Raw genomic sequence first — 25,164 nt, forward strand, 5'->3', positions numbered from 1 at the left:
GTTCTAGATACCAGACACAATGGTTATAAGAGTTTAAGGCTGTTAAGAAACCATTTATATCAGCCTAGGGCTGGGGTGTGCCTCCACTTCACCAGATGAGCAGTATCACGGGTCTCACCCCAGCTGTCACATCAGCTCTGAAAGAGAACAGTCTCCCAAACACACTGCTCACCAAGGTGGCTGAATCTGCCGAGAAAACCTGTTCCATCCAAACCCACTTCCTTTCCTGCTGAAAGCCTCAAACATGGCCGAACCTCAGCAAGTTCTGCTTCCCCTCACGGCCCCTGGGAAGGAAGAGGAGAGGCAGGGCCTGCCCAGGCCTGAGCCCAGCCTGTGGTGGTCACATGGCCCACGGGGCTTCTCCCCAGGGCTCTGTCCTTGTAAGCAATAGTCTGTGTAACAGCTGGTGATTGGACGAGGGACAGAAGACAGGGCGAGGGTAGCATGCCTCAGTGCGCTGACGGCTGCTGCAAGAGGCAGGCCAGAAGGCCAGTGGAGCTGGCAGCTGAACAGGTGGGCAGGAGGCAGCAGACATGCTACCAAAGGAGCCAGGAGAAGCAGACACCTCCCTGGGCCCCGAGGGCCTCCCCAGCAGCTCAGGGCAGTCACGGCCCACTCAGGCCCCTTCATACCCTTCTGTTCTGAGGACACTTTTCCTTGATATATCACCAGTATTTTTTCCTTTTTTAAATTCCTAGATTTCTTATTTCAGCTCCCAGTTTCCCCAAAAGGAGGTGACCAGGCAAGGATGGGGAGAAGCGATGGGTTGACATTAATTGATAGGCGCGGCTTCGAGCAGTTCATGCTGCCTTATCTCTCTCTCCTTTGGATAGCGTGTGTCCGCCGGAGTCCGCGGGGTCGGTGATTAATAGGGGCCATCACTCATTGTCCAGGACGGCTGAAAGGCAGCAGGGAGGGGGCGGCCCTCCCCAGAACTGAGATAACAAGCAGCAGGAATAATGAGTGGTGTCACTCCACTTTTCATTTTGATGGAAAGTCATTACGGGAGTCAACGCCAGCGACAAAGAGCCATGAATCAACTGCTCTGCTATGAAATTAAAATCGAATTGCTGGCCACCCCCAACCCCTACCTACCCTGCCTGGGAAGCGGGGATGGGTAGGTGGCTTGGGAGAGGGGTGCTATCCTGGGGTGGGCTCTAACCAATCACAGAGCAGGCGGTGATGGGTAGGAAGTGGACAGGCAACTAGTGAATGTGACAACTCTTGTCTCCACCCTGTTTATCAGACCCTTCCTCCCCAAACCGCATTTTCCCTCTGCCTCGAGGTAAGCTGTGATCAAAAGGAAAACACAGCTTTGCTGCCTTCAACAATGCTGCTGCCTGACAGCTCCCTTTGGGCTGCTGGCCTGAGTGGGGCAGTCTGGGCCTGGTTATGGAGAGAAAGGGCCCAGCTGACACAGCTATCCCAGAGCCCCTTGCAGAACCTCCAATCTGGGGCCCTCACTATTGCCAAAGGCAAAGAGGACAAGTCCTTAATCTGGGGCTCCAAAGCAACAGCTGATGGCCCAGGGAGCGCACCTGGATCAAGAAGCCCACGAAAACAGGTTCATGGCCTCACTCCATGCTTACAAAAGCAGTGCAAGTAACTTCAGTAGTGAACTCAAGTGTCTTTTCCTCTTTTATTAAGCCCAACTAGACTAACCACAAGGAGAAGCTGTGATTTCAGGCTAACCAGGCCACAGGGCCAATCAAGACAGCATCTTGTAGAGAGCACAGTGAGTGGCATGGTAACAGCCTCCACTTCTCCCCATCAGGGTGACAGTTTCTTCACATGGCTTTCCATCCTCCAGTTTGCCTCGTTTCTTGCCGAGACAAGGTCCCACAACAGGAGCCCTGCCTGTGCCACCTCCATGTTGAAGGCTGAGAAGGGCAGGAAGCAAGAAGGCAGAGGGGTGTCACAGGGAAGTTCCCATCAGGTTCACAGGGCGCCCGTTGTATCTCTTGGAAATGTCAGCTTCAATCTGAAATGACAGTGATACCAAGTAGGTGGGAAGCAGGGAAGTGAAGGGGCCTCATTCTGCAGAAACTGGGGGTCCTCCCACTTGGCAGGTTTCCTTTCCTGTCTTACCAGCTTCTGCAGCTCCCTGGTCTTTTCTAGCAGCAGGTCCAGCTTGGGCTCCAGAGCTGCCTGCTCCTGAAGCGCTTCTTGCTGCTTCTGCACCATCAATTCCTTCTTCAAGGCCAGTACCTGGGACTGCTTCAGCTTTTGCTGGAGGAATTCAGTCACTCGGTCCACATACCTGTGCAGGGCACTCCAGTAAGTGTTTGTGTATCTGCACATCCTGAGCATTCCCAGGAAAGGCAAGGTCCGGGAAACAGAATTCCTACCTCACCCCTCAGCCTCTACATCTTTAAATACTTATTTGTAAGGAATCCCCACTCCCAGCAACCCTGTTCTACTTGGGAAGCAGATTGTGTCTGTACACATCAAACCACCCCATCCTGCCCCAAAGAGGAACCCCTATCTCTCATACAGAAAGCGATGTTACAGGAGACGGGGGCAAAGTTTCAGGGGTCACGCAAGAGGAAGAGGAAAGCACAAGAGTCAGAGCCGCTGAACATGGCAGAGCCCTGCGTCATGCTCCTTGAACAGCCCAGGCATCGAGGCAAAAGCCAGACCTTGGTGAGGCTAGGATCATAAACAGGTGTTGCATCCGAAGATTGGTGAGGTGACCAATCAGATCCTGCAGTGCTGACACCATGGTAACAATGTTTCCTTTGGTCTGGCCCTGCAGGATGGCTGGAGCCAGCTGGAACTGGCTCATGGACAAGATGTCTTCCTCTTCACTCATCTCCACTGCTCTCTGAGACAAGAAGATCTCGAGCTGAGAACAGAAGAGGACTTGGATCAAACTGTGAAAAAAACCCCAAAAGTTAAGCCCTCTAGGCTGCCAGAAAGGCAAGAAGGAGATGTGTGGTTTAGATTCTGAGGAGGGGCTGTTTCACATGAACCCTTTCATAGATAGAAACTCACTGACTGTAACGTGAGAGCTTGGGGCAGTCTCTGCTGTCACTCTTCCATCCCCCATACCCTATCTCAGCCTTACTTAGAGCCCTGCATTGCCATCCCTCCTCCCCAGCCATGAATCTCATGACTAGGAAAACAGGAATCCAGAAGGTTTGCTCTGCCCCAGAGAAGGTATATTTTCTCAATGGGAAAAATGAGATTCAGGGAATAGGAATCCATGTTTGAGAAGGCCTAGATTAAGAAAGGGCTAAAAAGAGTCTGAGAAACAGCTGTGTATCTTATCAATCTTATTCTACCATAAAAAATCTTGATACTGTCTATGCCCCTCTCCTCTTGAGGGTAGGCGGGGCCTCCATTGGCAGGAACTGAAGGAAATGAGGGAGGACTAATAAAGTGGCTGAGAACTTTCCATGAGGCCCCTCCCTCCCCCAATCAGGCCCCAGGGAAAGGGACAGACCCAGAGATCAACGAAGAGGGGCCCCATCCTCCCAATCCCCTGGTGAAGGTCCAAGAATGCCAGTTCCTTACTCTGGGCTGCTCAACGCTGCAGCCACAGGGGTCGCATTTAAACCCAGAAGACATCACGTCACTCCTCTGCTCAGAAACCTCCAACATCTCCCCGGTTCACTCTGAGTAAAAGCCAAAGCTCTCTTTACCTCTCTGAGCAGCTCTACTACTTGCCCCCCAGCTCCCTCTGCTCAACCACACTGGTCTCCTTGTTTCTCAAAGGTGCTGGGCATGCTCCCACTGGAGGGCCTTTGCAGCTATGGCTCCCTGTGCTGGGAAGGCTCTTCTGCCAGGTATCTGCAGGGCTCTCTCCATACCTCCTGCAGGTCATCTCCACCTTCCCTGGTGACCCAAAACAAAACCAGAGCCCTTCTCAACTATCCCTAGCTCCCTCCTTGCTTTATTTCTCCCTATGGCACTTATCACCTAAAGCAGTATGTATTTTACTTATTCATCTCGGTTCTTGTCTGCCTTCCCCACTAGGGTACAAGCTTCATGAGGTCCAGGACTTTGTCTTGTTCACTGCTGACTCCCTGGAACCTAAGACAAGGCCAGACGCATAGAAGGTGTACAATAAATGAATGGTGGGGCATCTCTGCTCCAGAATATGTAAAGCTCTCAGTGCCCTTCACCCAAACAGGCAGGGTCAGGTGGGTGTCCTGGAGGGGGGCTGCCTGCGCTGCTGCAGGACCATGGTACCTCCATGAGCTCATCGATGAACTGATTCCGAGTCTCAGAGTGTTCAAGAAGTGTCAGAGCGTCTGGGCCCCTAGCAATACCTTCTGGAGCTGCCAGGAAGAGAGAGAGAGAAGTGAAAAAGGAGCTGAGGACCAGAGAAGAAAAAGTCCTTTAAGTATGAGAAGCCCTGGTGGGTTAATATGAACACAGACTCATTGCACTAGAGTTACTTCCTGTCCCAACCCAAGGGGGAAGGAAGGGTTATTCTTTCCCACATGCCTCAGCCCTCATCAGGCACCCCCAGTGTGCAAGGAGGACCACAGAGCTGGGCTGCTGGTGGAGAGGAGGGAGGTCAAGTTTCATCCTGCACTGCCCTCTAGTGGCACAGATCACTGCTTCATCCACAGAACCTCCTGACACCTCAACCAGAAAGCTCCAAAAAGTTGAGTTTCCATGCTTCATCTTGAAGCCTCTGTCCCCCTCCACTCACAGCCTCATCATGATTTGAAGAGCAAGCAGCCCACTCTTTTTTCTTTGTCTCTAGAGACACGGGGCTGCAGGGGATGGTGAACTTACCCTCGGTTCCAGCTTCTAGCACTGTGATCTGCAGAGCGGAACCATCATCTCCCCAGTCTATTCCATCACTCCCGGCATCCTGGATGAAGAGCAAAGGACCCCAGCAGTGAGGAGAGAATTTTCCCTAGCAAAGAAAGCTGGGGAAAAAACCAAAGCCCCAGACGAGTTTAATGACTGCACACTGTGGCTGTATTAAGGACTCGCAGCCCTGATGCAGGCAGCAGAGACGGTGGCTTGGGCCCATTCATGTTGCCCCCTCATCTGTGCTTCATGGAGCTGCCGCCTGCTGGCACTCCCATACCTTGTTCCAAACACCAGGAGAAAAGAGGTCCAAACATTGATATGCCCCTTCTGAAAATCTGTTTAGCCCTGACTACACCTGGTCAACCTCAAGTGATGCCTTTAAAGACAGACAACACTTGTCTCATCACTGACACTGCAGTCACAGACAGCCCTCAGAAAGACAGATGGGGGGGTGCATCCTAACCGCTGAGTCTGCTTCCAGGGAGATGTCCCAATTGATTCCAGCCGCCTCGGCAGAGATGCTGCAGTCAATCCCTTCAGAAGCTGCCTCCACCCCAAAGTTGCCCCAATCGATCTAGAAAGGGGGAGAAAAGTGTTAGCTCATAGTAGGTGAGTGAATGAAAGGGGGCCTTCCTTCCTGTGGCCCTCAGTTGCTTCTGTTAGGAATGCTAGCATGCTGTTTAAACCTAACGGCCTCCAGTTCCCCAAAAGAGAGCCCATCTTCAGAGGGCTCGCATGATTGAAGGATGCCTAGTTCAAAGAGAACCAGCTCGCTGAGCCTCTTTAGCGCTCATCTATGTTCTGGTCTCATGAAGGCCAAGAAAATAAAGGAGTGCAGCCTCTGGGCCCTTCCGCCTATAGTGTCTTATACAAATCCCCCTTCTTCCTTCTGGACATCTGAATCCAGGTTGTGGGGGTTTGGGCTGTGTGGGGGAACAGCCGTGCTCTCATCTGTTGTTCTGTGGCAGGTGCCTCATAACAAGGCTCGTCTTACCACATCTTCTTCCACCTGCTCGGGAGGCATCTCAAGATGCGGCCGCTCCACCACCAAGGGCTCTGTCCCCATCCTCCATTCATACACCGTTGAGTTTCCCTGCTTCTGCACGTATCTCAGCATTGGCAGCACCTGCTCTGCAGGACTTCAACAGATCACACAATTGACTTTCCCGCTGGCCTTATGAAGCCCACGGTGGGCTTCAGCCCGGGGTGCAGGGTCAAATTCAGCTCCTGCTGAATTTCCACGTAAAACAAAGCTCAAATGTCATGTGGGAAAAATACAAGTGAAGAGGGAACAGCCAGGGAAAATAAGCAAGCCACCCCTCCTGCCAGAGAGAAACTGAGGTCCTCATTACCTTTCACACACAAACTCCACACAGGCCTGATACAGGTCAATGGCTTCCCCTAGAGTCTGAGCCCCAGCTCCAATCTCAGCCAACTGGCTCGGCAGGTCCTTCACCAGGGTCAGCAGTTCTCTTCGCACATTGTCTCCCTAGAGAGGGGGGAAGAGGGTGCTAGGATGGAGTGGTGGAAAGGGGAGACCAACAGATTACAGAAAACACCAAAATTGTCTTGTTGGAGGTAATACAATAAATAATTCTATTAACTGGAAGATCACAGAATCTGTCCATCATATTTTTCATGACAGATAGTTTTTACTGTTTGATGAATAGGTAAAAATTATACTATATGATAATTGATTCCTGTTCTAAAGAAGAGAATCTGTAGATAAATCTATGCAATATATAATTTGTCCAGATTAGTTTTCATTTGGGTAAGAAAGTTCTGAAATATCCCCCAAAGCAGTTTACTTATCAACTGAAAGTCCTCCAAAAATAGAACTGTTGGGAAATCTTTGTGTATGGTGGTGGAAAGAAAAGCTCCCTCAGTTTTTTGGAGGGAATAACTTTAAAAATACTTAAATGGCTGTTTACTTGGTGTGATTAAGAATTAAACTTGTCAATTTTAACATTGCTGTTACATCTAAAATAAACTTATGTGATGTTCTGCTAGTAAAAAAAAAAAACAAAAACAACAACAACAGAAAAAGAAAACACCAGAGAACAGAGATAGGCTAGACACTAGCACAAGAAGGGCACAACCCAGCTGAGAAGGAAGGTTTTTGCCAGCAGTGAAGGAATTGGGTGCTCACTGGCCTCCACAGCTCCTCTTCTAGTGGCCCCAGGGAGACAGACAGAGCCCAGGTGCCTCCCCATGTGGGTGGCTCTGCTCACCGTGATGCCATACTGCTTGCAGGAGTGGTAGAACTGCTCCCGCATCTCGGCAGCCCCAGCCTGGCCCTCTTCTTCCTTGCGGCTGTACTCCTGTTGGAGCTGCTGGCACTTGGCAATCTGCTTCTTCAGCGAGGGGATCTCGTAGTTGACGTTCCTAACCAGGAGGCTAGAGAGTTCCGCTGGGAAGGGCCCAGAAGTTCCCTTAGCATCCCCACACCATAAGGTACATAGGCAAGCATGCCCCAGGACACACTCACACATATACCGAGTGTGGTCCTGAAGCAATCCTCCCCTTCCTAGCTGTGGAACCTAAGACCAGTCACTTAACCTTCCTAAGTGTCATTTGTAAAACGAGGATGGTAATAATGATCATGAGGATTAAAAGAAAGAATTCAAATAAAACACTATGCACAAGTTCTTGCACTTAATAGGTGCTTGGTAAAAATTAACTATTATTATTTATACCATCAGAAAACACAACCAAAATTACAATCAGCCCTTTCATTGCTCTCTCTCAGGCACCAACAGCAGCCCCCAGGATGACCCCTGCCTCTCTGTCTCATTCAGAATGGGGGTATGGTGGGGTTGGACACTGAGCGGTGGGTGGTGACAGATCTGTACACCTAGTCGTTAGGCACGGCAAATGCCCACTCCCTGCCTGGAACACCTCTGCTCTCTCCTCCTCTCCGCAACACTCGTCATAGAATTTATTTTCCCCACCTCACAAACAGGCAACATCTACACCCTGGCCTCATCCCAAGCACAGCCTGTGCCTCCTATACGCCCAGCTTCTCAGAACTCTGGGGGTGCACTTCCCCCAGGCTGGGCCTCTTTACCCAAGTAGGTGTTGTCCTTCTCATACAGGGCCACAATCTCCTGCCAATCCTGAATAAGAAAGAAACAGAAAGTAAACCAGAAAAGCACTCAGCAGCCACATCGCAGCACAATCCCTGAACAGGGGAAGCTCTGCCAGTCTTCACAGCAAACACAAACTCCTTGCCCTCCTTCAACTATAATGCTGGCTGAGCCACCCATTTTATTTTAGGACTGTGGCGTCAACAAGCAATTCCCAAAGCAGTGGGGTCTCAAAATTTAAACCCAGGGGTAGGATCTACCTTTGGCATAAACTATGGGGACAGAGGGAAAGTTCAGGAAATATTCTATAAAGCAGCCTCCTACCAGATCCTCAGAGAAATCAGGGAGGCTCTAACCCTGCAGGCTGGATGTGCATCACCAGCCCTCGGCCCACACTTGCCTTCATTCGCTGTGAAGAGTACCGGCCAAAAATATTTTTCGTGGAGGCCTCAGTGCCTTTGAGAAGGTCCACGATTCTTAGGCAGTGGAAGTAGTGAATGTCTGGAAAGAAAGGAAGAGTGAAGATGCTGAGAATTATAGTATCTTTCCCACCCACTGTGACCACTGCAATATGGCACGTGGCCGACCTTCCCCTTATCCTTTGGTGTTGGAAAAAAGCCAGCACTGATATCCCCAAAGAAAAACATCTCTCCCTAGGGCTCAGCCCAGGAGCTCAACAACAAGGGAGCGGCTCAGCTGATGCAGACAGCTCTGGGAAGGGGGGAACTCCAGTAACAGCCCCGAAGCACTCACAGGACCCAGAGAGCAGCTGGGCGATCTCTTCGCTCTCTGGCATGTCCTGGATGGCAACATTGATCTTCTCTCGGATCGTCAGCACCAGCCTCTGCCATCTCAGGTTGCAGTGCCTTCTGTCCACCAGCCAGTCTACCCAAGAAACACCCAAATCACAGCAGCCCTGCTGCAGCGCCACATGAGATAGGCTGAGACAAGGGCTAAGTTTTCTTCATCCTAGTTAAGCTATGGGGGTCATGAGAAGACGGGAGGAAAGACAGACCCACAGGGATGCCTGGGGCTAAACAGACTCTGGCAACCTGACTTCATCCTCTGTGTGTAATTTTTATAGAGCAAGTGCCTCAATACAAGGAGAAAGAAAAACTTTAAATTGGTCCTGACCTGAAAGTGCCACTTTGACTACTCTAAATTCTCCATAATATTTTTGCTTCTGTGGGTAATTATATCTTTTTTGCTGACAGAGGATGCTGTTCAACTTCCACTTCCTCAGGCCTGGGATTAACATGACAATGCAAAATACAAGACAGGAATGCCAAGTCCTGGATGAATGAACATCTGTAAAGCCCCTAATACCTAAGGACTAGATAACACTGGTCTCGTCTCCACAGTGACGTACCACCCCGTAAGTGTAAATGCCAACGGGCCTGACCTTCCAGAATGTGGGCCCAGATCTGTGCTTTTCTTAAGGGGTATGGATGGACCGAGAGCCAGGCACCCTTCTCTTCAGTGGGATAGAGCTAAGGTGAGGCTTTGTGGTCAGATGGTCCTGGGTTCTAATTCTCAAGTTTCTTGGGCACGTTTCTCAATCTCTCTGTGCCTCAGTTTCCCCACATGTAAAATGGAGAGAAAAAGATATCGAGTCCAAGGGGGATGCAGGTAAAGCATTTAGTACTGTGCCTGGCATACAGCAAGGACTCAGTTAATCTTAATGATCCTTATTTTTATAATACTAAGTGTCTAAAACAGCATCTGGCATATGGCAAACCCTCAATAAATGATATTGTTTTATTGGTCCTTTCCACAACTAATGACGAGCTCCAATGAGCTCACACAGCAGAGTGCACCTGTGCAGAAGAGCCAGGACAAACCTGAAGTGAGGCTAAAGAAGCTCCTCTAGAGGCCACTGCACAAGCTGACTAGATGGTCCAAAATCTGCCAACTGGTCAAACACTGTGGTCTCACACTAGTATCAGTTATACTCTCTTTCCCGAATTCCTCTGAAGTTTTCAGGAAGAAATATCCTGTAGATGTCACAAAACTAAAAGCAAAGAGCTGACACTGCCTTAATGATAAGACTGGCACTGAATCCATTAATCCAATGAGCACTGAAAAAGGCAGGAGCTGTGCAAACACTCTGGAATGGTCAGAATGAACAGGCCCTTGCCTTGCTCTGAACTGGGGAGGAGGTATATAGGCCAAAGAGACAGCTGGGGGACAGCCTAGCTACTTAAAGGTCTTTATTTCCAACTGGGTCTTATGTCCTTCTTCCTCCTAAAATCAGAGATGAAAACTTGTAAGAATGGCGTAATGGGAAAAATGTGACCATTAGAGACACTTAGGTTCCAATTTCAGGTAGGTCACTTAGCAGTCGACTGTCTTTAAGGAGAGCCATTTACCGTCTCTGCACCTAAACGATATGACTTGATAACACGTGTTATAAATGTTAAAATAGAAAACACAGTTTGGTACAGACTCTACATTTGGTTCTTTTCCCACTCCTCGTATCGAGACAGGTCCAGCCACAGATGAGGCACAGAACATAGCGGGAGGCCAATGCCTCAACTCGGACTTTTGGGCATCAGGACTGCTGGTTGTCAGCAACAGGGGACAAAGAACCGGGCCCCCCTCTGACAGCCAGCTGCGCGAGGGCGCCCCCTCCTACCGAGCAGCTTGCTGGTCTGGATGTCGATGGGCACGTGCTGATGGTCCTAAACGGGAAACACGGGGGAAAGGGGAGCATGAACGAGGTCAGGGGACGAGACATTCGCGCGCTCATTTTACGGTTCCAACGACACTGCGGGGCCAAGACGAAGGGCTGGGGAGGGCCACGTCTCGAAGCGAGGCCGGGGAAGCGGGTTGGGGACGGACGGGCAGAACACCGCCCAGGGGTCCCAAGCCAGCCCCCCCATTTCCCCAGCTCCGTACCCCAACAGGCATCTTTCCTCCACTTCCGCTTCCGGCCAGGAGACTCAGGCCCGCCCTCCCCCTCCCAATCCGGGGCTGAGGTGGCTGAGCCTTGGTTTAGGTACAAACAGGCCTCCTTTGACCACGTCGCCGCCTTCCTCAGAGCCAATCAGGGCGTACGCTCCACCCCCGTCCGTAAGCCCCACCCCTCACCAGGCTCCGATTGGCTGCGCTGAGAGAGGCGGGAGAACGGGAGACAGCCAATGGGAGAAGGAAGGCGGGCTCAAGCCAGGAAGGTATGAAAGAGCCGGGAAACAGATGCAGCAGCGGCGCGATCGCAGCAGGCGGCGCCGGAGAGACTCTGCTGGCAGCCTCCATCCCGGGAGACCGCCGAGCCATCTCCTCCCGAATTAAAGCGTCTGCGGGCAGGGTCCTAGCGTCGACTTGTAGGGCATTTTCCTCGGACGTTAAAAATGCCTTCTTTGGGAGTAGATCACAAATGGTCTTGAATGCCATGCATGACATATTTATTGCTCACCAAATATCCATGTACTCTTCACATTTTCCCATCTTCTCGCAAGAAACCATAGTAGTTTCACCAATGGGCTGTAAACGGAAGTCACATATGTCAGTTCTGGGCTAAAGCGTACCAGACGCGGTGTGAGTTCTCCTTTGGCTTTCTTGCTTTGCGCCAGAGACCAAGGAGGCCACGCGCTCCAAGATGCTGGTGTAATTGAGAAATTGAGAATTAACAAATGACCAAATGACCATGATTACTGATGTGTTTTCCTTTCTATATTGTAGAAGAGCCAAAAGTTAATACCTGAAATTACTGAAACTCAACTAGTCTCAGCACTGGGTATACTCACTATTATAATGGTTATTCTAGCTGTCTCAGCCCTGTTTATACTTGATACTCTAATGGTAACAACTCTTATCTCCCTTTGCTTGAATCCATAAAATCCCTAAACTCCTTAGACTCTGGGAGACAGATTTTTGGGCTGATTGGCCATCTGATTTCCTGCTTCCCTCATAGCAATAGACTCTTTCTTTCTGAGACCCCTGTCATGGATTGGCTGTAACGTGCATCAGGCAGAGAACCCTGCATTTGTTCCCTATCACTGCATCAGCCTGGGCCCATGAAAGTCTGTGTGGGGCAGGGCCCCTGCCAGCATGCATTGGACGTGTACTGTGAGCAAGAAATAAACTTGCCATGTATTAAGCCATTAGGATTTGGGGATTAATTTGTTACTGAAACATAACCTAACCCATCCTGACTGATAAACCAAGCTAAGAAATTTGGAATTTACCCTAGAGGTAGAGAGCTAAAATAGAAAAATAAAAAAAAATTAAAGAGTTAAAGTCACTTTGCCTTTCTTTACTGTCAAGTGGCACTTGTCAGACTTTATCTTCCTATTCAATTTATCTGTGCTCAACACGTGATTGGGTGATTAGGGCTCAGAACAGGGAAGGAGGAGGGATGGGGAGGCATCTCAAAGATAGTACCTAAAATTAGTCTTAAAGGAAGAGCTGCAGAAAGAGGGGTGTTGTGAACAGGAGTGTTCTAGTGGGGGAGACTGCACAAAGCTTTGGAGGCCAGAAACCGCGAGAGGGGTTCAGGGAACAACGTAATTGGTGCGGCCCAGTGCAAAATGAAATTGCAGGATCCTTTGTTCAAAAATTATTAAGAAATTCAAGACAGCCACAGCAGCACTTTAAAGCAAGCAGGGGGGTGTCTCTACATGTGGGGCCCCATGCAACTGCTCAGGTCTCTAGCCGATGAAGCATCCGGGCAGGCAGTGAAAGAATTGAGGCAATGAGTGACCTGAGATGAGGCTGAAATGGAAGGGTCAACTTTTAGGGACTTCCTTAAGGAACTTGGACTTTGCCCCTGCAGAGAGGAACCCCTGAAGGGTTTTAAGTCTTTGAGGCCAGGAGGGACCGGTATAGATTTGCATCTCAGATCTCTCTAATGGCTGCAAGGAAGGTGAATTCAAGGGAGATAAGACTGAAGACAGGGAGATCGTCTGCTCAGGAGGTTATCTCATGGAGGTTAGGGCCTGAACTGGGACAGAAGCCATAGGGAGGAGGGGAAGGGCTGGATTTGAGAGCTGTTTAAGAGGAAAATACACAGGACTTGGCAATTTACTGGCTGGGTGCAGTGGGAGAGAGAGACCCCAAGGATGAAAGCTTGGGCTGGGTGAAGTGCCACCACCTCAGTTAGGGATGCAGGGTGCAGAGCAGGTATTGGGGAGGAGATCTCAGTTTCAAACTTGCAGGTTGTTTGGTGGTGCTCAGAGACCACCAGAAGGCAGTGGGGTCTACAGCTCTGGAGTTCAGGGGATCTATGGGGGCTGGAGGTAGCACTTTGGAGAGTCTCAGGCTGGCTGATCTGCAGTCCAGGCGGTGGCTGAAGCCCAGGGAGAGGAAGAGACTGGCCCAGAAGTGGGTAGTAAGGAGAGAGGTTTGGCAGAGGACAGTTCCCCTGGATCTCCCAGTACTGGGTGTGCCATTCCTCCCCTTCTGGTTAGCTCCTCTGGGAGGCTCTGCTGGATTCTTTCAAATGCCCGCAGCCCACAGCCCAACACCTGGGGCCCAGTGCATTTTTTATTAGCTGCATGGTGGCATACAGCAGTGGGAAGACCTAGGTTCCTGCCCAGGTTGCTCCTGGACCATTTCCATAACCTCTCAGATAGCCTTGGTTTCCTCAACAGTAGCAACTAAGGGTGTTTCTGTTTATAGATTTAAATATGTAAATGTACTAGGTGTATGTAACTGTATAATTTGCAACATACTTTAGACCTCTTTTCTCATGATTTGTAAACTGTTATATATATAAGCTGTTACATATATATATGTATAATAATGTATAATCATCATTATTATAGAACAATAACTTGCTTTATTCAGCTTCCCTGAAAAAGGCTCACAGGGCAGAACTAAGGGCCTCTTCAGGGTTCTCTCGTGGGAATTTGGCTCCCGTCTTCGAGCCCTGACTCAGGCAAAAGGAATTGCTCAGGCTCCCCCATGATTAAACAAATACTTACTGAGCTCCAACTGTGTGTTCCCTGCTCTCTGAGACATCCCAAGAAATATGACCCTGCCCCACCCTCAAGGTGCATCTTTCCTTGCACCAATAGGTGGGGCAGAACAGGGGAGTGGGTGGAGGCAGAGGCCACTAGCCCCCACCGCCCCCACCCACGGTCCCTCCAGGTGACTCAGGTGGAGCAGAAGGATGTTAGAGAACAGTTCTGCTCAGCTGCTGGCCCCAGGGAGGCCACCCCAAGAAAGCATAGGAGAGTGGGCCTTGGGGACATCCTGCAAAGCCACAGGGAGCCTCAGGGATCTGGGGGCACATCAACTCAATGGGCTGGCATTGGGGCATGGACTCTGCCTGAATGGAGGTGGGGGGGAGCTGTGGCCCTCGGGGCTCCCAGCATCTGAAAGGAGGCTGGGAGAGGAGGTGGGATGCTTCTGACTGTGAATCTCTCAATTTGCTGCTGATTTAGCAGGTGGGTCGTGGCCTGAGAGAGGAGCGGCACACGTAGGGAGGTAGGGAAGGACCCAGCCAGCTGTGCCAGCTTTGTTCGGGAAGCCCAGAGCCCCAGGGTGCTGTGTATGCAGCCTTCTTGTCGTGGATGTTGTTAACTTGCTTATTAAGTGATGACCACGTGCCATGCGGTTGTAGAACTAAATGTTTTACAAGCCTTATCTAAGTTGATCCTTCCAACAACCTTATAATGTGAGTACTATTATTAGATAGATTTTAAAGGCAGGGAAGCCAAAGCCGAGTAATTAAGTAACTTGTCCAAGTTCATACAGCTGCTAATTGGTGGGGCTGGGATTCAAACCCAGGCCTGTCTGGCTCCCTGGCCTGCATTCTTGTTCTCTGTGTGATGTGCCTTTGTTTCCCCTACATGGCTGCCTGCCCCATTTGTTCTGCTCAGCCACAACAGCCCATGTTTCTTCCTCCCTTGGCCTTTGCCCTCATCCTGATCCCTACTTTCTCCCCACTTGTGCTACACACTGAGAATCCCCACCCTGTGGTCTGGTCTCTGCTCCTTTCCAAAGTCCTTCTGGACACCACACCCCCTTATTTATCCTCATGCAATATCCATAAAAAGAAGCCGTACCCTTGACATCCAGATAATCTATTTCTTTTACCTCCCATATGTTTATTAGTTTATGGTTTCTATGCTTTCTGTGTGCTTGCTCACAGCCACATTAACTGCTCTGTGTGTGTGTGTGTGTGTGTGTGTGTGTGTGTGTGTGTGTGTGTGTGTTTCTGCCTGCTGGGCTGCAAGCCCTGGAAACTTAGCAGCCCTGAGTGGGTCACTTGCTGTTGAAGTGTAAAATCTGTGTTGTTTTTTCCAGTCTGTCTCTCAACTAGGCTGCGAGCACCTTGCAGGCAGAGAGCACAGACTTGTACATCTCTGGAACCCCAGCACCTGGCATGACACCTGATATTAAGCAGATGCTTACTGGATGCTTGTAAAGGAAGAAATAAGAGAATGTACAGTCATGTGCAGGAAGGCATTTAATGATGGTGGTGGTCGTAGTGAGTGGGGACCATGATCAATTGGTGTGTGGGCTGGAGGGGGGCAAGTTGCCCAGCTCCCTTCATCGTCCACTCAGTCACAAACTTGGGACTGGAGAAAGAAAGTCAGGGAATGGAAATCAGAGCTGATTGGCTTCTTGAGCCAGTGAAGGCCTCTGTGGAGCTTCTATGGGGCTGGTCAGCTGGGTCATGCTCTGGGCCCACCTATCACACCCCTAACCCTGGTCAGGCATGCCCTTCCCATCTCTACCCCATGTTAGTCTTCAGGGGAAAAGCAACTCACTGGATGGCCACATGAAATGGGTCACAGATGTCATCTCCTAAGGATAGCTCTGCATTTCGTTATTCCATCATCTCATCATGATGGGTAGAGGGAAGCTTCGGTTCTACAGAAAATAAAACCAAGTCCACTAACAAATCACCCATCTTTCAGCCTCTTTCCCACGCAGTTCAATGTTTGTACCCTCTATTTGCCAAGTGCTATTTGCTGGGGTGCTGGAGATCTTAACACAAAGACATGGTCCCTGCCCACAGGGAAAGCAACAGTATGATATGCCAGGGGCCCACCATACTCTAAATCCCAAGACTGTACCCCCAGAACCTAGCACTGTGCTCGTGAATAGTAGGAGCTTAAAAACTTCCATAACGACCAAGTAAGAGGTGGGCTCCAAGTGCAAAGGTTGCTGAAAGGAAGAGGATCTGACTCAAGCTGGGGGTGAAGGCATGGAATGGGGTTGGGAAAACTTGGATTATCCAGATGGGCCCTAAATGCCACCCCAAGTGTCCTTATTAGAGGGAGGCATAAGGAGATTAGACACAGAGAAGGAGGTAATGTGGCTGCAGAGGCAGAGTAGAATGATGCGGCCATGAGCCAAGGAAAGTTGGCAGCCACGAGAAGCTGAAAGAGGCAAGGAACAGATTCTCCCTCAAAGTCTCTGGAGGGAGTGTGGCTCTGCTGACACACTGATTTTGGCTCAGTGAAACTGATTTTGGACCTCTGGCTTTCAGAATTGTGAGAGAATTAATTTCTGTTGTTTTAAGCCATCAAGTTTGTGGTGATTTGTTATGGTGCTCACAGGAAATTAATACAAAGAGTAACAGGAAAATTGCTGGTGGGAGTGCAAATTGGTGCACCTACTTGAAGGATCTGCCTCAGGAGGGTGATGAGCTCATGTATGCAGAACATTTGGAAGGGTGCCTGGTACATAGTTAGTACCCCATAAACATTGGCCAGTCATCACCCTGCTCCCCCACTAATCATAACCCTGCTCCCCCACTGAAAGCCTCTTCCAATGGCAACCCCACCACCAGCCTAAGATCAGAGTGCAGCTTCAATCTGCCCCTTGCCCTGCTTTTCAGCAGAGCCTGACGTAGCCCACTGGATACTGATCTCTGGCCTTGTCCCACATCTCATCTTGGGCAGGCTGGGAACCCCCAGGATCTCCAGTGTCCCGGCCTTCCCGAGAGGGAGGGTTGCTGAGGAGGATGGCAGCTCCTCTCTCCTCCCTGTTTTGGGAAAGAAACATCCCTGCAGCTTAGCTCTGCAACCTGGGCAGGAGTCAGGAAAATGGGAATGACATTTTGGGTCAGATTAGATTTGTAATCCCAGGGGGCCCTGTGGCCATGTGCCCCAACCAGGGCACTGAGGTTCTTGGAGCTTCTTAATGTACTTAGTTCAGTGGAAATAAATTTCTGAAAGTGTGCAAATTGCATGTTTGTGTATAGAATATTAAACTTTAACCTGGTTCAGGAAGGTGTGCCTCAAGGTAAAAACATTTTATAACGCAATCTGTGAGGGGCTGATCGTTTAGGCTCCTAGCTTATCTCAAACTTCCCTCCCCACCCAGCTCCTCCCAGACATAAATCCCTGAAGGCCAGGGGTTGGGCCTGACCTCCCAGACTGGTCCCTCCCACCGCCTGCACCTGCTCATGGTGGCGTTCCCGGAAGAGTGGGTCCACGGGTAGGGAGCCCCAGGGGAGGGCAGCCTGTGGATCCTGCCCACTTCGGTTCTCACTGGGCTCCTTCTCCAGTGTGGGGCTGAGAGAACAGGATTCTGAAACCCGGGTCTCAGACATCAGAGGGGCCTGGGTTTCAGGATGGATGGAATGCGTGCCTCCAGCACAAGCCCCTTCCTGTCCTAAGGATGGAGAAACCTGGCTTCCTGTCTCCCGGCCAGTGCTCATTCCCAGCACTGGAGCCGGGATGACTCTTTAGGCTCTTCTGGTGGCTTCCGGATCTGGCTCCCACTCTTTGGGTACACTGAGCTTTCAGGGAGGGCAGCAGACATGGGAAGCTGTGGGCACTGTCGTGGGACATCTGCTTGCATTCCTACTAAAGGCAGGGGGACCTTGCAGAATAATATCCTCTAATTCACATAAGCCCTGGGAAGGTGATATAACAGCAAGCCTGCCAAGTTAGAACCACAAGAGGTCAAATAAATGGGTCTTCTCTCACATTCCACCTGCCTCAGGGAGTGTGGGCAAAGGCAACTGGCTGCATTCAGTATTTCTTGAGGGCAAAGACAGTGTTTCTGTTTCTCATTCATGTTTTCAAGCTTGTGTAAGTACCCAGTGCATTTCAGGCCTGTATCAGTGACACATAATTCTGGACCCAAGGAGCTAAAATTCTATAAGGGAGACAGACACAAGAATAGATAATTACAATTAATTATAATACTGTGTATACACATACAGACATGCATTCACATCCATACACACACACATATACATGTGTTCAATCATGGCATACATCATGTAACATAGAAGTATATGAGCCAGCTCTGTGGGAACACAGCAGGGGGAGCAAGAAACTTCCTAGTGGGGTGGGAGGTGAAATGCTTAATTCTGGTCTTGAGGGATGAGTAGGAGTTTTCCTGGCCAAGAGCACAGCATGCACTCCAAATCTCACCCTCCTAGGCAGTCTCTGTGCCCAGAAGGGTAAGCAGAGAAAGGACTCGGTGTGTATATCCAGGAAGCTGGACAGATTGCAGAGGCCCCATCCTGGGAGAGCCAAGCCAAGCAGTTTCCACTGTGGGCCGCGGAGAGCCTTTGATGGTCTGCCCACTTGGGAGAGACTATGGGCAGGGGGTTATTTAGGAGGGAATGATTATGAACTGAAGAGGCCATGAGACACTGAACCAAGTGGAAGTGGACTTGGAGACGATGGGACAATTTGAGAGTTAGTTAGGATTTAAAATGTAATTTTGGTGGGGGAACCAGGGGAAAGGGGAAATTGTATGCCCTTTCTGCACCAGTGCCAAGCTCAGTGCATGGAGGCAGGTAAAGAGGCTGGCGGACTGAGCAGCTCAGCTGGACAGCACTGCCCCAGGAAGCTGCAGGGACATGGAATATGCAGCAGGTGTTTCTCATTCTGCAGGGGTGCCCCTCTGAGGATGAGAAATGGTGCAAGCACAATGAGGGCACCCGAGAGTTGCTGCAGCAGGTTATCCAAAGCACGGAGGCATCTGCAAGAGCAGCCGTGGTTGTGGGCTGCAGGCGCCTGGCTGGACCGTGGCCAGAGGGCTCTGGGGCGAGCTGTGCAGAGGAAGTGCAGCTGCGGCTCAGCGAGGCCCACGCCCCCTGCACACACAGTCTGCCCGACCCCGTGTGCCCACCACCCTGACTACTTGCCTTTCCCTCTCTTCCCCTCTCACCAGGGCCCCATCTCTCCCTCTTGGCCTAAGAGCTTGCCCTGGGTTCTACCAGCTTTAGAATACCTGGTAAGGCCCTTCCCGGGGGACTGCCGGAAGTTTGGGGTGGAGTTGAAGGAAGTGGCACTTTGGGAGTGGGTGGGCAGTCACAGTTCTCTTTGAGAGTCTGAGAAAAGTTACGGATCCTGTAGGCAGAAAAAGAACTGCCCTCTGCCCACACAGTTGGAGGTTTGCATATGATTTCAAAGCCCCTAAAGCCCATCTCCGAGTGAAGGCAGGGTGGGAGGTGGGGAGGAGAATGTGTGAGGAGGTGGCCCAAGAAAGGGACATCTTGAGGGGGGGCCCTTCAGGCCAGGAGGGAACCCCCCTCCTCCTGCCCAGAGCCCATCTGAGATGCACTGAGGCTTCGGGGCGGAGAGCAGACAGCCTGGGAACTGGTCTGCCAACCAGTTTAACCAGGGACTGGTTTCGACTCAGGGAGTTCAAAGGGAGCTGGGCGCACCCTGTACTGCCTGCCCACTGGGCGCCAACGGGAGCAGCGGCCCTTAACCCTTTCCCAGTTGTGTCCTGGGCAACATCCAGAAGGTTGTCCTTGCTGGAGACCTCTTTGGGGATGGAAGGGATGGGGGTGACCTTGGTATAGCAGGGGGTGCAACTGGGCAGCCCAAGGGTGGGGAAACTGAGGAGAAAGGCTCCCGTACCTGAGACCTCCCTTGGGATTCCCTCCTCTTCCCTGGCGGTCCCTGGAGGACCTTGGCTTCTGGGTGGGTGCAGGGGCTCTGGGATTGGATTTCTGGGGTGATGAATATTCATCAGCCTGAGCCAGCCTCTGCTTCTGTTTACTTAGCCGGGAGGGGCTGGGTTTCAGGTTCACCTTGAGTGGAGGAGCCGCAGCCCAGCAGGTACCCGCTCCTGCACCTGTTTCTCCTGCACCTGACGTGCAGCTGCTCCTATCCACCACTCCTGGCCTGAGCCGTGCCCAGCGCAGCACCCCGGAGCCACCCCTAACTCCCCCAGTTTCACCCTCCTGGGAGGCTCCTACACTCAGCTCCTTCTCTAGGGAAGGGCTCGCCTCCAGCCTGGAGCAATCGGGATTACAGGTACAGGCAGAGGGCAGGTGGGTGGGGAAACTAAGGCACAGTCTTCAGTGAGAGCACCCAGCTCTGTCTCCGTGGCCGGCAAACCTGGCTGCGGGGTGCGTGGGACCCAGGCACGCTCTCTCCCACCTCTCCCCAGGTGGGCAGGCAGAGCTCAGACTCACCCCACTGGCTTCTTGGAGGCAATCCAGGCCTCCAGCAGAGTTTCTTCTGGGAAGGTTTCACTCCAGAGCAGTTCTCTTTTAACTCTTTGCTGAACTAGAGTTTCCCCAGCACCCCCAGCCTGGAGGATGTTTCTCTCTGTTGGTCAGGATATACCTTCCTGCCTTCCTGATCCTGTCCTGGGCACGTCAGTCTCAGCCGGAGTGGAGGAGTACCACTAGTGACCCCTCAGAGGCATGGGCTGGGGGCTCTGGGTTTTCTCAGCATCAAAGCTGGCTTGCTCCCTATGTCCCCAAGTCAATGGATAACTTGTTCCAGCTCAGAGAGGGGCCAGGCCCAGCCTCGGCAAATCCCTTCGAAGCAAGTCACGAGCCCAGCAGGGGTGGTGGGGCCCTTCCTGCACGCCATGGTGCTGGCCGCCAAAGGCAGGGGTGGGGGTTGGCAGGCTGTCCCATGAGGTCCTTTGTAGGCTCCGAAGCAAAGCTGTGCAAATAGCAGAGGTGGAGCTGGCCTCCTCAAGGGCTGATTGTCATCTCCCAGTGGATTGTAGGGTCCCAGAGCAAGGGGCCCAGCCTCCAGCTCCACCAGTGGTGTAGTCTGCTGGGGCTCAGCACATGTCACTAATCCCTGGGCCTGTGCAAAATCCTGAGTAACACTCCTGCCCGCCAGCCCCATCGAGCCTGTGCTTGGGCATGGGAATGTTGCCGTAGGCATCTGGCTCTTTGAATATCCAGGAAGTTTGGATATCTTGTCACTTTTAAAAAAAAAGTAAATCAGATTTTCCACTATCTTGGGGCAGCTCACTATTTAAAAGGATCTTATAGCTGGGTTACTTTGTAAAGTAAGGAATAGTCCCCCAATTTATTTATTTGTTTTGCAAATTTGGATTTCCATGTATCAAGCTTGCCTAAAGAGTTACACACCTGCCTACTGGCGTTCACATATCCTTCCTGGACAGAAGTGACCAGAAGATCTGGCCGAGAGCATCCTAGAGAGACAAGTGGGTAAGGCCAGGACAGAGGGACACCTCAGTGGAGGCCCCAGGGTAGGGTCTGGGAGCTGTTCCTGGTTCTCTTTGTGGTTTTCTGAAGTTCCTGTGGTCTGTTGCTGCTTTTACCACTCCATGGATGCCAATTCGAAACACCCCTTAAAGCAGGTATATTTTAACTGGCACGGGCAGAAGCCTCTTCCTCTCACAGAGCTAGGCAGTCTGTTTCTCCGCCCACTCCCCAGGTTCCTTGGCAGCCCTGGATGGGCATGGTGGAGTTGTGGGCCTTGCCCCAGAAAAGGCAGCAACTGGCACCCAAAGAGCAAGCAAGCACCCCATCCCTCCTTCCCTGCCCTCCCCCCACCTCCTCCTAGAAACCCATTCTGGAACACTGAGTTCTGTGCAAGGCTGTGCTAAGCCCAGATGGGGCAGGCTGCCAAAACAAACCTCTCAGGCTGTCCCCTTGCTGTGCTCACCTCTGCAGGCAGCCCTGGAAGCATTTGGCTGGCCACTCGAGCCTCCTCCTTTGCTTTCCAAGGGGGAGCTGCATAAGATCTCCCTTGGCTTCTCTGCTGACCTGAGTCCAGCTACCAGGACAGAGCTGGCCATATGGGGTTTTCCTCCCAGACAAAGAGGTGGGAAGGAATCCACTGGGCATGCCTTCTGGGAAAGGAGGTGGGCACGTGGAGGGCCAGAGATGATAGCAACCCTGGGCAATGGGTACTCAACTCAGTCCAAGCCTAGGAAAACCTGGGAGTCAGAAAAATCGGGGGGAGAAAAGATCTCTTATTCCTTCTACACAAAGAAAACCGCTACTAATTGTTCGTTTCTTTCTGGTCTTTTTAGAAAACGTAGTTAAGGCCATCAGTTTTTTTAAAAAGGAGGTAGTATATTTGTGCGTGGGGAGGCTGACTATGTAGCTTTTGGTTTGCCCTACGGCCACTGCCCCTCCTCTCAACCCACACCTGGGAGTCCTAAGAGCCAGGCAGCAACTTCCCCCCGCCCAGCGGTGCCTCTGTTTCTCATTGCTCTGCCAGCTCTTTCACTGATCTTCATCCCTTTAGCCTACTGTCCCCGTCCCCATCTTCCAGGCCCCAGATATCAACGATGTCCAGACAACATCATCTCCCAAAACTCCCACTAGCTCATACAGCACCTTTGTGCAAATTAGCAAAAGGTGAATCCCCTTGCAGGGGCAGCTCCGTGTCAGGGTGCACAGCTGGTGAGTGGAGAAGCCTGGAGTTCAGCCCCCATCCTCACCTCTGTTGGGGGCCATTATGGAGGACACAGCCTGTGATGGCTGGATTGCACACATACCTCCTTGCAAACTCCTTCAAACTCCAGTCCCCCTGGAAGCTGGGTGGGTGAAGGGACTCATCCCTTGATATTTACTGCATTATCATTGGTTTAATTTTGCAAAGCATGTCTATCTTTCTGGGCAGGGATTAACATTAGGCTGAACGTAAGGGCTGGAAGGGACAAATGAGGAAACTGAGGCCCAGAGAAGGGTCACGAGGGTAGAACAGTCCCCAGGACTTCCCACTCGCTCCAGCTCAAGGTTCTTCCCCTTAGACAAAGGTCAGCACCTTCCTTAGCCTTTCTAGTCAGCACTGGCAAGTCCAAGTGACTTGGAGTGCACAGATTCTATTCGATTTTGTAATGAAATCCAAGCCAAATGCCCAGGGCCTTTCTGTCCATCTCACAGCAGGGCCTGGTGTGCAGCGGGCAGAGCGTGGGAAGGATGTCCGAGGCCTGGATGCTGGGTGACCTGGGCAAGCTCTTCACTTTTCTGCAGCTCCAAGGGGCCTGGAATGAATGATCTCACAGCTTCCTACCACCCTGAGCAGCAATGATCCGATTGTCCCACCACCCACTCTGGCTGGCTCGGAAGGCTTTCCCATCTGTTGACTTCGGCCGCCCCTTCTCTGGGCCCTTCTCTCTTCTCACCCTCTCCAAAAGCATTGCATCCCTGAATCCTGGGCTCATGCCATCCTACCTTTAATTCTTTCAGTCCTGGGCTATTAAAACAGCCCACGACTATGAGTCTAGAGCGGGCTGGTCCATGGGCGGCCGCTTCTCCCACTGACCCCTTCTCTTTCCACCCAGTTCCAGCAGAAAGCCCCACCCTCTCGCCTCAGGGAGCGCCATGACTGACGTTGGTTGGTGGAAACTAACCTTTCTCCGAAAAAAGAAATCCACTCCCAAGGTGCTGTATGAGCTCCCAGACACCTATGCCCAAACAGAGGGGGGCACAGAGCCCCCACGGCCCGAGGGAGGCGGCCCCAGCAGTGACTTTAACACCCGCCTGGAGAAGATTGTGGACAAGAGTACAAAGGGCAAGCATGTCAAAGTTTCCAACTCAGGCCGATTCAAGGAGAAGAAAAAAGTCCGTGCCACGCTGGCAGAGAACCCTAACCTCTTCGATGACAAGGAGGACAAAGGACAGTGAAGGAGGCCCAGGAGGATGCTAGCACCTCCCGGCTTCCTGCCATCAGCCAGGTTGGAGATAGAGCACGCCACGCTGGCCCCTTTGGCCACAGCTGACATCTTGGGGCAGTTGATGCCTGCGGGCAAGGAAATGCCTGGTTTTGGGGGTTTATATCCAAGTGCCCCATCTTTATTTAAGGCCTGGGAGATCCCAGGGTCCTCCCACCATCTCCCTGGCCACCAACACAGGGTTGAAAACTCCCACCCCGGAAGGACAGTCCTCCTTGAAGCAATGGCAGTGCCAGCAAGGAGGTGGGCATGGTGAGGAACACAGAGAGGAAGCCGGAGAGACTTCATCCCCTCCCTGGGCACAGGGTCAAGGGTGAGTTTGGATTGCTGCTCCACGTGATGGGGGGCGGTTGCCTCAGAGGCAGAGGCGGAGACAATGAACTTGAGCTCACCTCCAGACGCAAGTTGTAAACTTCCTGGAACTTCGCCCCCAAGTGCGGAGGGGGAAGAGGACCCTGGCACTCCGAGGGGGAGCTGCGGATGGCAGATTAGTGAGCCCATGGGTTCTGGCTTTGTCTACCACCACGGTGGGTGCCAAGCTATGCACCTCAAAGGGAAAGTCTACTTGCCCATCGGTCCTTTACTAGGGGCTGAGTGGGGAAGCTCTGCTCTAAAAGCAGCCAGTTTCCTCCTCTATGATCCCTACTAGTATTTGAGACAGACCAGCCCCAGAGATGAGCCCTGGAGCTTGAGTTTTGTTTAAAAAATTAATTGCTGGTTTCTCTCTTTGTAATAAACCATGCCACAAAAGAAGAGAACCCATTTACACTCCTGTCCTGCATTTATTGAGGTGACTTTTTTCATGCCTTTATCTCCCTTCATGTTAAGTTAAGTGGAACTTTTTGCTTGAACCAGGTTTTTCAACTGGAGGAAGGGCCCCCAGGTGTGAAAGTGTAGGAGTGGGGTCCCTAATTCCACAGCAGGTCGTCCTTAGCATCTAGGGGAGAGCAGGGGCAGAAGCCGGTTGGTTGGTCCTCTGTGGTCAGTTCTAGCAAACCATTCTAACAGTGAGGGGCAGATCTTGGGTGACAGACCTCAAAGTCACTGTAGTTTGGTTTGGGATCAGGATTCAAATTCTGGGTGACTTGGGAGTAGTTTTTTTAAATTCCCTCTGAGGTTCAGTCTCCTCTTCTGCAGAAGCGGCTGTAATAAAATCTACTGCACAGGGAGTGGTCAGTATTAAGGCGCTGACTCATAGTAGGGGCTCAGTTAAATATTGGTTTCCTTTCCCCTTCCTTTGTTGAGGAACACCTCCACACCCCACAGCTTCAGTTTAAGGAAGAGGAAAGAGCTCTCCCTATGCCATCAGGTCCAGCTCTTTCTCAAGCCACAGGAGCCAGGAACTGGAAAAACTTGGCCAAATCCCGGGAGCTCATGGTGGGAACAGGGAGTCACCAGGGTGGCCAGCTAAGCGATGAGGTCCTGCAGCTTCCAGGCTGGCTCCTTGCAGGCTACTGGGCCACCCCACCCTGGGGAG

At 51.5% G+C, this 25,164-nt stretch overlaps 2 protein-coding genes across 7 annotated transcripts; one reads left to right on the plus strand and one right to left on the minus strand.

Annotated features, from left to right (window-relative positions):
* Nucleotides 1-1,620: 1,620 nt before the first annotated feature.
* Nucleotides 1,621-20,462, minus strand: CDK5RAP3 (CDK5 regulatory subunit associated protein 3). 3 transcript variants are annotated; one of them, XM_037809173.1, is made up of 16 exons: nucleotides 20,206-20,462; nucleotides 15,578-15,680; nucleotides 10,950-11,342; nucleotides 10,495-10,540; nucleotides 8,613-8,744; nucleotides 8,260-8,360; nucleotides 7,841-7,889; nucleotides 7,005-7,183; nucleotides 6,126-6,262; nucleotides 5,768-5,912; nucleotides 5,237-5,347; nucleotides 4,750-4,828; nucleotides 4,195-4,283; nucleotides 2,640-2,845; nucleotides 2,089-2,260; nucleotides 1,621-1,981 (listed from the first exon to the last, which is right to left on the minus strand). In XM_037809173.1, the coding sequence occupies exons 3-16, from the start codon at nucleotides 11,259-11,261 to the stop codon at nucleotides 1,916-1,918; spliced, it is 1,824 nt and encodes a 607-aa protein (XP_037665101.1). In that variant the 5' UTR covers nucleotides 11,262-11,342; nucleotides 15,578-15,680; nucleotides 20,206-20,462; the 3' UTR covers nucleotides 1,621-1,915. The 3 variants fall into 3 exon arrangements, with proteins under 3 accessions (XP_037665101.1, XP_037665102.1, XP_037665103.1); XM_037809174.1 differs by lacking the exon at nucleotides 15,578-15,680; XM_037809175.1 differs by lacking the exons at nucleotides 10,950-11,342; nucleotides 15,578-15,680; nucleotides 20,206-20,462 and adding an exon at nucleotides 10,758-10,867.
* PRR15L (proline rich 15 like) lies at nucleotides 19,834-24,697 on the plus strand. 4 transcript variants are annotated; one of them, XM_037809179.1, is made up of 3 exons: nucleotides 19,834-20,044; nucleotides 21,106-21,207; nucleotides 23,298-24,697. In XM_037809179.1, the coding sequence occupies exon 3, from the start codon at nucleotides 23,338-23,340 to the stop codon at nucleotides 23,638-23,640; it is 303 nt and encodes a 100-aa protein (XP_037665107.1). In that variant the 5' UTR covers nucleotides 19,834-20,044; nucleotides 21,106-21,207; nucleotides 23,298-23,337; the 3' UTR covers nucleotides 23,641-24,697. The 4 variants fall into 4 exon arrangements, with proteins under 4 accessions (XP_037665107.1, XP_037665105.1, XP_037665106.1 ...); XM_037809177.1 differs by lacking the exon at nucleotides 21,106-21,207 and having other exon boundaries at nucleotides 22,897-24,697; XM_037809178.1 differs by lacking the exon at nucleotides 21,106-21,207 and having other exon boundaries at nucleotides 22,900-24,697.
* The last annotated feature ends 467 nt before the right edge of the window (nucleotides 24,698-25,164 follow it).

This window comes from Choloepus didactylus, chromosome 18 (assembly GCF_015220235.1).
Source record: "Choloepus didactylus isolate mChoDid1 chromosome 18, mChoDid1.pri, whole genome shotgun sequence".
Classification (NCBI taxonomy): domain Eukaryota; kingdom Metazoa; phylum Chordata; class Mammalia; order Pilosa; family Megalonychidae; genus Choloepus; species Choloepus didactylus.